At 33.8% G+C, this 11,334-nt stretch overlaps 1 protein-coding gene and 1 pseudogene across 2 annotated transcripts; one reads left to right on the forward strand and one right to left on the reverse strand.

The window, feature by feature from the left end:
* Nucleotides 1–947: 947 nt before the first annotated feature.
* Nucleotides 948–3,731, forward strand: LOC145619444 (cytochrome b6-f complex iron-sulfur subunit, chloroplastic). Its single transcript, XM_081674132.1, has 5 exons — nt 948–1,107; nt 1,247–1,494; nt 2,282–2,399; nt 3,110–3,292; nt 3,411–3,731. The coding sequence occupies exons 1-5, from the start codon at nt 1,069–1,071 to the stop codon at nt 3,513–3,515; spliced, it is 693 nt and encodes a 230-aa protein (XP_081530258.1). The 5' UTR covers nt 948–1,068; the 3' UTR covers nt 3,516–3,731.
* A 1,542-nt stretch (nt 3,732–5,273) lies between these two features.
* Nucleotides 5,274–10,208, reverse strand: LOC145619640 (phenylacetaldehyde synthase-like; annotated as a pseudogene). The gene is made up of 3 exons (XR_014108172.1): nt 9,764–10,208; nt 7,706–8,086; nt 5,274–5,917 (listed from the first exon to the last, which is right to left on the reverse strand). The product of XR_014108172.1 is annotated as a phenylacetaldehyde synthase-like (transcript).
* Nucleotides 10,209–11,334: the final 1,126 nt, after the last annotated feature.

An 11,334-nucleotide genomic window follows, 5' to 3' on the forward strand; every position in this document is an offset into this window, starting at 1 on the left:
AAAGTTAGATTTTTAATATACGAATTTAATTAAACAAATAAATAATGATTTTAAACTTGTAATATATACAGGAAAATAGAAAAAAATGTATACATCAAAGTATTTTGTTCGATGAAGCATAAGGGAAAGATGTATTAGATTACCAATAGTTGGTGATAGAAGAAAAATAAATAAATTAAAGAGTATAGATAAATTGAGAGGAGGAGAAATTAAATTTGAAATTTGAAACCAAAGAAAATACAATGACGTCAGATTTTTATTTAGGCGGGAAAATTTTTCTTATAAAGCTGGCACGTGGAAAATATGATGTCAGCGGTTTTTCCTTTAGTTTATTTATAGAAGTATAGATACACATCATACTTCAGTTCAGAGCCGAGTAAGTGGGAAGTTTTGATATTTTAAAAAAAAGTTAGTGGTAAAATTCAAAAAAATAAATAAAATATAAAATAAATAAAAATTTAAAAAGTAGGTGATAATTGCTTAAACAACAACAATTGTAAGTGATAATTGTCAAATTTTCCTTTTCATTATCAAAAAACATGATTCACTTTATATTTGTCTGTAATGTAATTATTAACTAAAACTTTTTTTTTTCTCATATGTCCATCACAATTATCATATGTCCAAAAGTTGCAATAGATTTTTTTAAAAGTGAGAGAAAAAACAGTTAAGAATTAACGAGCTCAGAATTAACGCATGTTATTTGTAGTGCCTATTCTAATAATATGTTACTGATTGAGTTAGAAATTTGACACTTAATTTGCATTTTGCTTTTATGAACTTCAATTTTCTCTATTTGAAATATATCTATTAAAAAAAAAATCAATCAAAATAAAAAAAAGAATAAGAAGGAACGTGTGGCTCCTTGACTCCTTGTAGTATAAAACACATTATCCCATTCCAACCCATCGACTTACCTTATCCACAAAATCGTTCGTGGCTGAACCCACCTCACATATTTATCAACTTACTATTAGACGCTCAATGCCTCCGATTTATCAACACCCTTTTTCAAACCCAATCATCTTAATCTTCAACAAATTGCATCTTTCACAACAATAAGCTCCTATGGCATCCTCCACCCTCTCATCCGCCACCCCATCTCAGGTACGTACTCTTTGACACGACACGACACGTCTTTTTGTTCATTACTTGTTAAAAACTCAATGGCTGATATGTGATCGAATCCTGTCTACGTTATTGCGCCATTTTTTAGTGACCCTTTTTTTTTGTGTTGGATGTTTAGCTATGTTCGAGCAAGAGTGGAATGTTCGCTCCATCATTGGCTTTGGCGAAAGCGGGTAGAGTGAATGTTTTGATTGGAAAGGAAAGAGTAGGAGGGATGAAGCTAACATGCCAAGCTACTAGCATTCCAGCAGATGATGTGCCTGACATGAAAAAAAGAGAATTAATGAATTTGTTGTTATTGGGTGCCATTTCTCTTCCTACTGGTTTCATGTTGGTTCCTTATGCAGGTTTCTTTGTCCCCCCTGGGTAAGCTCGTCTCTATTTAATATATCGACAAAATCATGCATCGATCAGTGTTGTTAGTGTTTATTATTTCGGTTTAAATTAGCTTCTTATACTTATTAGAGTTGCATAGTACTATCATTGACCTTTTTTATTATTTGTAAATTAGTAAATGCTACTAATATTAAGTATGACCACCCTTCAGAAGGAGTCTAGTTTATTACTACCTCCGTTACATATTATTTGCAATGATTAGACATTTTCCCTCTCTACTGTATGTCAAATCGTTGCAAATAATATGTAACGGAGGTAGTATTAAGCCTTTGTTAGTTACTCTGAGATGAACATAAGTCATTTGATTTTATAATTCATCGATTGTAATTAAACTGATTAAAATTGAATTTGTTATAGAATTCTGGTTTAAATTTACTAAGCCATCGAAGTTTATTGAAATACGATATAAGATATCGTAAGGAGTGGATGCTTTAGTTGAGGCAGATATACTCAGCAAATATGTCCTGTTTAATGTTTACTCCGTACAATGTTAGAATATATGATACTTCTCTGCCTTTTCCTATTTTTGGTCTTTTTTCCTCAATTTATATCTAATTTCTAGTAATGAGAGATTCTAGATGAATAAAGTTGAGTAAAAATTCGTTTGTTTCATTTGCATACTTATCTTTAGGAAAATTTTGAACTGTTCTTGGATTCTGGTTTGATATCTGCACGTTCACGTCTTTGTGCATCATAGTCATTGAACATACTGATGCTATTCGAGTTTTATGCTCTAAATTTAATCTGTCAACAACAGTGGAGGAGGTGGTGCTGGTGGTACCATCGCTAAGGATGCTCTTGGCAATGATGTCATTGCTGCTGAGTGGCTCAAGACACACGCACCTGGAGACCGAACCCTTACCCAAGGATTGAAGGTATCTCTGCCATCCTTCATAGTCTGCCTTTTCTCTCTTGGTCTCTCCATTGCACACTAGCTCAGTACGAATAAGTACGTAAAAAGTGAGCATAGGCTAACAATTTTCTACAAAGAAGTCTAGTTATTTGGACCGTACAAGTATTAATCGGTGCTTATGTGCTATACTGCTATGTATAATGGACCAAAACAGAACTGGCGTCCATTCCTGCTGTCATTGCGGATTATATTATTTTTATAAGCTTTCTCTTGGTTTAGTTTTGAGGGTTTGATTCTTGATAAACATTTTTGGGTTGTACCATTGCACATAGAATTTAAAGCAACTGTATTACTGGTCATTCAGCATTTCAGCATGATGCTCATATACATATACCTAGTATAATACTACTATGTTCACTTCACCTTAAGTTAAGATGTTTTTATTTATAGATTTTTTTTTTTTTTTTTTTTTTTAATCTGGTTTAGTCTGCTCTTCCTAGTCTATTCTAATTTGAATTATTCTGTTTGGTTAGAAATATTTTCAAGCCTGAACTTTTATTTGTATTCTGTATGTTATAATCCGGTCTGAATTCTTCTGGCCTGGTTTGATATGATCTGGATTGATTTAAATAAGTAAGAAGTCGTAAGTAAAGTGAAGAAAACAAAACTTTAGAATCAGTCAGCTGCTGGTGGAGTTGAGTTTATTCTTACAATTTACTGATGCTGCATCAGGGAGATCCAACATACTTGGTTGTGGAGAACGACAAAACTCTTGCAACATATGGAATCAATGCTGTTTGCACACATCTTGGGTGTGTTGTTCCATGGAATGCTGCAGAGAACAAATTCATCTGTCCATGCCATGGATCTCAATACAATAACCAAGGCAGAGTTGTCCGAGGACCTGCACCTTTGGTACGCTCTTAATATTGTTGCTCATCTCTGTCGTTAGCTAGCTAATCGGTAATTACTAATCTGTTGTAGATAAATCTTAAGTTTCCTAATCTGTTTTTTTTCTGTAATTGTGTGACAGTCATTGGCATTGGCGCATTGTGATGTTGATGATGGAAAGGTGGTGTTCGTTCCATGGACTGAAACAGATTTCAGAACTGGTGATGAACCATGGTGGTCGGCATAAGACTAGATCACTCTACCAGTCATCGATTTGAATTCATTGTGAAGTGGACTACATGGTTCTGCATCACCAAAGATACATTGAGTACAGTAGATAGTATTGTAAACTGTGTAATGTTGAATATCTAAGGACAGCAATATTCAAGTTTTTCCTGGCAGATACATTTCCCTGCTACTGATATAAATTGCCTAAATCTTATATATTATGGTTTGAAGCAAAGCCTTGTTTACTACAGCTGTGCTAAAAATAACTCATTTTTTAGGGTAAGGAATACATGTCTAGGATGAGGAACTACCTCTGCATATACAACATTGAATGATAGAATGAACAAAGAGTATATGAGATTTATACAATTATATTCCATTAGTCCCTAAATTAAAACCCCATTTCTCACTCACGGAAATACAATTTTAGGGGAGGAAGTGCACTGAGGGATTATTTATTAGGATCTTGCTAACAAGTGCCCCAAGCAGTTAGATAATGAATCATTATATTTCCTTGTATAGTTCTTTCTCCATAACATAATATGAAAGGATTACGTATGTGCTAGCAAGTTTATGATTAGCGACAAAGCCGACAATTAACAATAATCGAAGAACGAAACAAAAATATATAAAGAACAAGAACGAATTTACCGTGGGACCCCAAGTGTCGGGAGGAAACCCACCAATCCACTATGGAGCAATTTGATGATGATGATTACAAGCTCTCAATATACCATGAAAGCTCACACCTCACTTAATTCACTCTCTTAAACTTAACCCTAAGAAAAACTAATCTCAAGAGGCTTTTCTCTCTTTTTGATCTAACATCATAACCTAATGATTGACATACATGAGTATATATAGTCCAAATACAAGGTAAACAATCCAAGGCTAAGAATACAAGTTACTAACAACGAAAAAATCAAGACCGTAAAAAACCGAGGCTTAAGCACGATAAAACAGAGCCACGAGAGTTCGACTGAACCTACCCAGAGTTCGGCTGAACCAAGGTGGGTTCGGTCGAACCTCCACTTGGGTTCGGTCGTCAAACCTCCAAAATGAGTCAGTGGCTACTGCAAATGACTTTCTACAGCAGGTTTGACCTTGAACTCCCGCACTGCGCATACAGGTCTTTGTAAAATGGCCATAACTTCCTCATTCTACACCAAATCGAGCTTATGACCAGTCGTTAGAAGCTCTTGAGACGATCTATCACCTCCAACTTGAATCATCTCAATATCATGTCTAGATCTTGAGATATGCTCACTTAAAGTCAGCCCTTGTCTTTCATTGTTGCTTTGTACCAAGCAAAACCCATTGCTCCCTTGCCTTCTTGAACCACTCTCCACACACTACATACAAAACCCAACATAATAATCATCCCATTTACGTATGTCAATGCAAATCTTTGATAGCAAATATATATCTTAACTCTTACACTATTAAGTTATAAAAATTGGATATTAATAATGTACTTACCAAATACATAATTAAAATACTTTAATGAGAAGACTTTATTGAAAATGCGAGCAAAACATCTAGAATGAAACAACTACTGTTTGGTTTTAACTCTGTAACACTCACATGTGAATTGAACAGTTGTCCTACATTAAAAGAAGGTAAAAGTGTTGGAAATTAAAAATTAAAAAAAATGCAATAAGATGAAAGCAAGGCTCACAAATCACAAATGATCCAATTACAAGAAGAATTATACTCTCAAACATTAGGAATGAATCAACTTACTTCTCCTCTAATTTAGATGCATTTTTTTTTTCCTCTAAATAGTTTTCCATCCATTCTTAAAAATGATAGTTCTAGCTTTCTCTTGAATCAACTTCCAAAGGCTATCAATGTGACACTTCTGAGTCATTGAACCTCCAATTGCGCAACGTATAGCAAATTTTCCCCCTATAACCGCATGAGTCATGTAAGCTTTGCCACTCGAATTCACAACTTCTAACAATGTCTGGTTGATCACATTCAAATTCCCATCACTACTAACTTGCTTAAGTCTAAAGCAAACCAATGAAAATTTCCGAGGCACGATCAACTCGAACTGCTTATCTTTCTGAATCAAGGATTCCAAATGCTTGGCTAACTCTATATCACTACGTATATGAGCCATCAAATTATCTGACCCATATCGACGAATGACTGTCCAAAGTTTAAGGGCTCGAAAACGACGACTCAGAGCAATCTGCCAGTCCTTGTAGTCTATTACTTCATTGAGATCAGAAGCCTTATTTCTGAGAATTTCAGAATTAGTAGAAAGAGAATCGACGAGTAACTTGGGGTTCTCTAGCCATAAACAAGTGCAATCCATATTGGTTAAGAGCCATTTGTGTGGGTTCATGCTAATTGAATCAGCAAATTCCACTCCATTCAAATAGTGTCTATATTCTGGGCATATGCAAGCACTTCCTGTAAAATTGTTCAGTAAATATGTTACACATATGTCTAAACCCAAATTATGATAAAATGATTATATACATGTCTAAACCCAAAATCGATAATAGGATTATACATGTCTAAACCCAAATTGCGATGATATGGTTATACGTGTCTAAACCCAAATACCCAACCCAAATTGCCATAATATGATTATACATGACTAAACCCAAATTATGATAATATGATTATACATGTTTGTCATGATTGGTTTATACCCAACATTTAATATCCCACTTTGAAAGGAGGGGTGGATGATATTCGAACTCTGATTATTTTTTTTTACACGGTATGATACCTGGGTGTCCCTCCTATATATATTACAGGAGGGGTGGAGTGAGGATCGAATCCAAGTCACTCTTGGGGGAGATGGAGAGACAAACCGTCCCTCCACTCCATGATCCTCCCAGGATTGGTTTATGCGTATGTCTAAACCCAAAATAGATAATATGATTATACATGCCTAAACCCAATTTATGATAATATGATTATACATGTCTAAACCCAATTTACGATATATAATTGAGTTATTTATATGTGTACAAAGTGGATGCAAGTCTCTGTTCATCACTAAAGTACACAAGAAGTTGAGAAAAATCTTTTCTCTAGACTGTAATGAATGTATGCATTTGCTAAATTGTACTTTACTATATTACTTCACATCCAACCAATTTATGGCCACCAGAGTTATTGTTTATCCGTATTATTTTTACCATATCTTATTTAGGGGAAATGATTTTGGCACACCCTAAATTGATTTTGGCACACCCCTATATGAGAGCATAATTTTTTATGCTCTTCTCACATAGGGGTGTGTCTAAGTCAATTTAGGGTGTGCCAAAATCGATTTCCCTTATTTAGGGTACTTACAAAATTATACTACAGTATTAAAATTTGAATATCCAAGTACATAGAAATGGAGATTTTCATAGAATAAGACAAAATTTGATGACCTTGAAAAATTATAAAAATGTTAATAGTTCTGCAAAAAATTATTAAAATGTTACTGTATATTGTAAAAGTGAACATTAAATTCTTTCAAAAAAGCCAATATTGAATTGAATTAGTCGGTGATATACTATGTCAAAAGCTTTCCAAAAAAAAAAAAAATACTATGTCAAAAAAATGTGTGCATCTTGGTGCATAGCTACTATGTGTTTTGAAAACACATAGGAGGGTAAATGGTCATTATTTGACATTCAATAGTTTTTTTTATGGGTACATCGGTATTTTGTGTGTACTATTAACCTATTATGTATGTATTTTATACCCCCAAAGTTGCAACTAAAAGTTAACAGAGGTAGTATTATATCTCATAATGGTACAATATTTTGTGTAATTCAAATATGTAATAATCAATCTAAGTTACCAGTTTCCACCCCTAAGGGCCCTGTTTGATTCACCTTAATTTTGCTGAACTGAAATTATTTTTACTGAACTGGACTTATTTTTACTGAACTGAACTGAACTTAATTTTATTGAACTGAAATTATTTTTATTGAAATTAAATTATTTTTTACTGATTTTCTATTATAATTCTTCTTTATGAAAATTGAATTTTAATGAACTGAACTTATTTTTACTGAACTGAAATTATTTTTACTGAACTGAAATTAATTTTGCTGAACTGAACTTATTTTTACTGAACAGAAATTATTTTTACTTAATATTATTTTTTTTAAGGTGAAAAGAACAGGGCCTAAATCTCCAATGACCAAAATGATAATTTAGAGCGCGACTAGATGCATGATGAAAAATTACCTGCAAAAGCAGCATCAACATGAAGCCAAGCACCAAATTCTTTAGCTATTTGGCCAAGGCTATCGATGGGATCGACAGCACCAGACCCTGTTGCCCCAACAGAAGCGCAAACATACAAAGGTATTAGCCCTTGTGATATGTCAGCCTCAATTGTTTCCCTTAATTTAGTTGCTGATAATCCAAAGTCTCTAGAGGAAGAAGTTGGAAGAACTCGAAAATTCCGAGGGGAAATTCCAACAATTTTAGCAGATTTTTGGAACGTGAAATGGGTCTGATCTGAAGCGTACACAACCAATTTTGTTATCTTTTCTTCACCATGAGTGTCCAAGGCACGATCCCTTGCGGCTGCTAGAGTGCACACTACTGCTTCACATGTACTACCTGTAAGTACATTCAATATAACTTGCTATTAAAAAAAGTAAATCATTGTAACAATTTCTTTAAATGTGTAAAACTTGTGCAAGTAATTTGTTATTCCCTCCGATTTATTTTTTCTTTCCATCTGATCATTCTGTCTCATATGAGTTACAAGATTCCAAATGTAAAGAACTAAAAAATCGGAGAGAGTATTAATTACCTATTAGTTTTTTTTTTTTTTTTTTTTTTTTTTTTTTTGAAAGAAACAGAGCATGTATATTAATTAAATAATATCCAAATCCGCCAAAGTAATAATACTTTGGGGAAAAGAATCTAAACGTACATATTCAGAGTTAACACCCGTATCCCATCTTGCAACAAGATGAGCCACAGTATTACATGCCCTTTTCACATGAGAAAATAGACAAACATCAAACCATTTTCTGGCAATACCAATATCCTCATAGATGACAAAGATTGGGGAAAAGGCCGTGGTATTCGAAGATATCGTATTAATAACGCTCAAAGCATCCGATTCAATCCATATCTTCCTGTATCCCATCCTACGCGCCAATTGTAGAGCATACCTTGCAGCTAAGGCCTCTACACACTCCGGGGAAGATAAAGGAGCTATCTTTGTTGCTTATACATCAATTTATTTTTATTTATAACGATTTATTTGGCAAGTATTAATTGGTGTGTGCTAAATTATGCAAGAAAATATGTGTTTTGGATAAAATTAAAAAAAAAAAAAAAATGTGTTTTGATTGGATGAAATTTTTGGAGTCAAAGTAGGCCCAGCTGGATCAAACCTTGGGAAAAAAAAAAAGGAAAGTTTTGGCATGATTTAAGAATCAAGATGCCTTTTTAGGCAATTGTCAAACTATCCCAATAGAGATTGTAAACGACCGGTAAATTCAAGTTTCTCTCGAAGATAATTATGTTAACATATCTCCTCTCACAATGTAATTATATTATTTTATTTTTTAAAATTATAAAAATAAAATAATAAAGTGACACAGAAATCAATGCATAAAGTTGTAAAAAGAGATAAAACTGAAATGTTAATCTCTAAGATTAATTGGAGCTCCCTCGTTGCTTACCAGTATACCCCTTAGTCCCTCACTAAACAAGGCTCATAAGCTTAACGAAAGTATCCTTAGGAAATCATTAATTATGGTTTTAAACGGTTAAATTTCATCATGAAAAATCTAGATCCACAATTTTTAGCTAAATTTGAGCATTAAAATCTCAAATTTGAGCTTTAATGGTGGTGGAATTGTGGTGCAATGATGATGAAGTGATGAAAGAAAGGAATTGAAGGTGAATCACCAAACATGACTAAACTCTTTATACCAAAGGGTTACATTTTTCATTCCTTTCCCTCCCTATCCCTTTCTTAATACCATTACCTTTACCCTGTACAAACCAAACACCCTTGATTGTACAATAATTAGAGGTAATATAAATATTTAATCATGTTCATTTTTTTTATACGGTAAGATATGGGGTCGGTGTCCCTAGTGGGGGCAAGGATACCGTTGTTACACTAGGAAAGATTGAGAGACTAACCATCTCTTCACTTCTTGATCCTCAATGTTCATTCATTGGTTATGAATGACATACTATAATGATACTCAATATTTAATTAAAAATGTTGAACATTAAAACTTCAACAACCTAACTATATAATGTACGTACCATGCATGACACCACCACCTCCACCAGAGAAAAGAAATTGTTGAGGAAGGTTAAGCAATTTTCCCATCCAATCCATGACAATGGCTTCAAGTTCTGTGGCAGCCGGCGACGCTATCCAATTAAAGCCGACAACATTAAGTCCCGAACAAAGTATTTCTCCTAGCAAAGCAGCATTGCTTGCATTTGCAGGGTAATATGCAAAGAAGTTAGGACTTTGCCAATGAGTTAAGCCCGGTATAATTTTTGTATCAACATCTTAAAGAATGTGTTCTAGTGACTCGGGCGAAGCTGGGGCAGTTTGAGGAATGATCTCTTGAAGGTAACATGGTTGAACCTTGGATCGAACCGGGTATTTGTGTACGTTTTCATAGTAGTGGAATAAATAATTTACTGCCTGAGAAGCATCACGTTGTAAAGTTTCTTGGTTTAGTGGGTTGAAACTCATGGCTTAAGAATTGAACTTGATTTATTTTAATATGTTAGGATTAGAAATTAAAGCAGGACAAATAATATTGCAAAAACATATCCTAGAAAAGATTGAAAATTTTCCAAATAAATTGAAGATAGCAGGACAAATAATATTGCAAAAACATATCCTAGAAAAGATTGAAAATTTTCCAGATAAATTTTGCTAGGATTAACCTATGCTTCTGATTTCATAGAAAATCTTGCTCTGTTAAAGAAACCATTTCAACAAAAACTCATGAAAGAAATAACTTGAAATAGGAAGGAAAGTGATTCCAAATACTAACACTACCTACTAGTGAAGATGATTTAATCCTTGAAACAGACGCTAGTAATGAGCATTGGAGTGTTGTGTTAATTATCAAAGAAGGAGAAAGACTCTGCAAATGTAGCAGTGAAAGTTATAATAAAGCTGAGTTAAACTATCCTACAATGCAAAAGGAAATTCTAGTCATGAAAGGGATTGAGAAGTTTTTAATCTTCATAGCCCCTAAACAGTTCTTAATAAGAATAGATTGCAAAGGCATACTTGGTTTTGTTAAAAAGAATTTGTCTAATATGCAAGCGCAAGGGAGACTCATACGTTGGCCATTATGGCTTAACCAATTGTCATTTAATTTACTGTTGAACATATACAAGGATCGAATAATTCTTTGGCAAATATCTTGACCAAAGAATTAGCCAATGGCTAAGAAGCACAAGACATCAGAAAAACAACCTGCCCATCAGCTAGAAAAGATGGAGGCCGAGAGAAAAACTCTTATTGAAGAAATTGTAAAAGCAATGGAACGGGTTTCACCCTTCACTTGGGCCTTGATGGAGGCCATGATTGTTTCATAAAAAACGAGATCTTGAGATGGTTTGATTAAAAGTTGTCATGTAGCAGTTCGAAAGTTCCTAATGTACGAAGTAATGTTCACTATCTTGCGACTCATTCATGATATTTAGGATATAATACTAAATAAAATAAAATATAACAATATTAGACTCTAGTACAATTTAGTTATATCAAGGTCATACAAGTTGTGTGATGTTTATGATCTATGAGATGTAGAATAATGTTCAACACTAATTCCAGAGTGGGTACTGTGTCAATTCATCCACAT

Source organism: Chenopodium album, chromosome 27 (assembly GCF_948465745.1).
Source record: "Chenopodium album chromosome 27, dcCheAlbu1.1, whole genome shotgun sequence".
NCBI classification, from domain to species: domain Eukaryota; kingdom Viridiplantae; phylum Streptophyta; class Magnoliopsida; order Caryophyllales; family Amaranthaceae; genus Chenopodium; species Chenopodium album.

Bases quoted from the DNA above. Each gene is read 5' to 3' on its own strand.
- LOC145619444 (XM_081674132.1), top strand. From the start codon at position 1,069: ATGGCATCCTCCACCCTCTCATCCGCCACCCCATCTCAG. The intron at 1,108-1,246 runs GTACGTACTCTT...TTGGATGTTTAG, and splicing joins CATCCGCCACCCCATCTCAG to CTATGTTCGAGCAAGAGTGG. The intron at 2,400-3,109 runs GTATCTCTGCCA...ATGCTGCATCAG, and splicing joins CCCTTACCCAAGGATTGAAG to GGAGATCCAACATACTTGGT.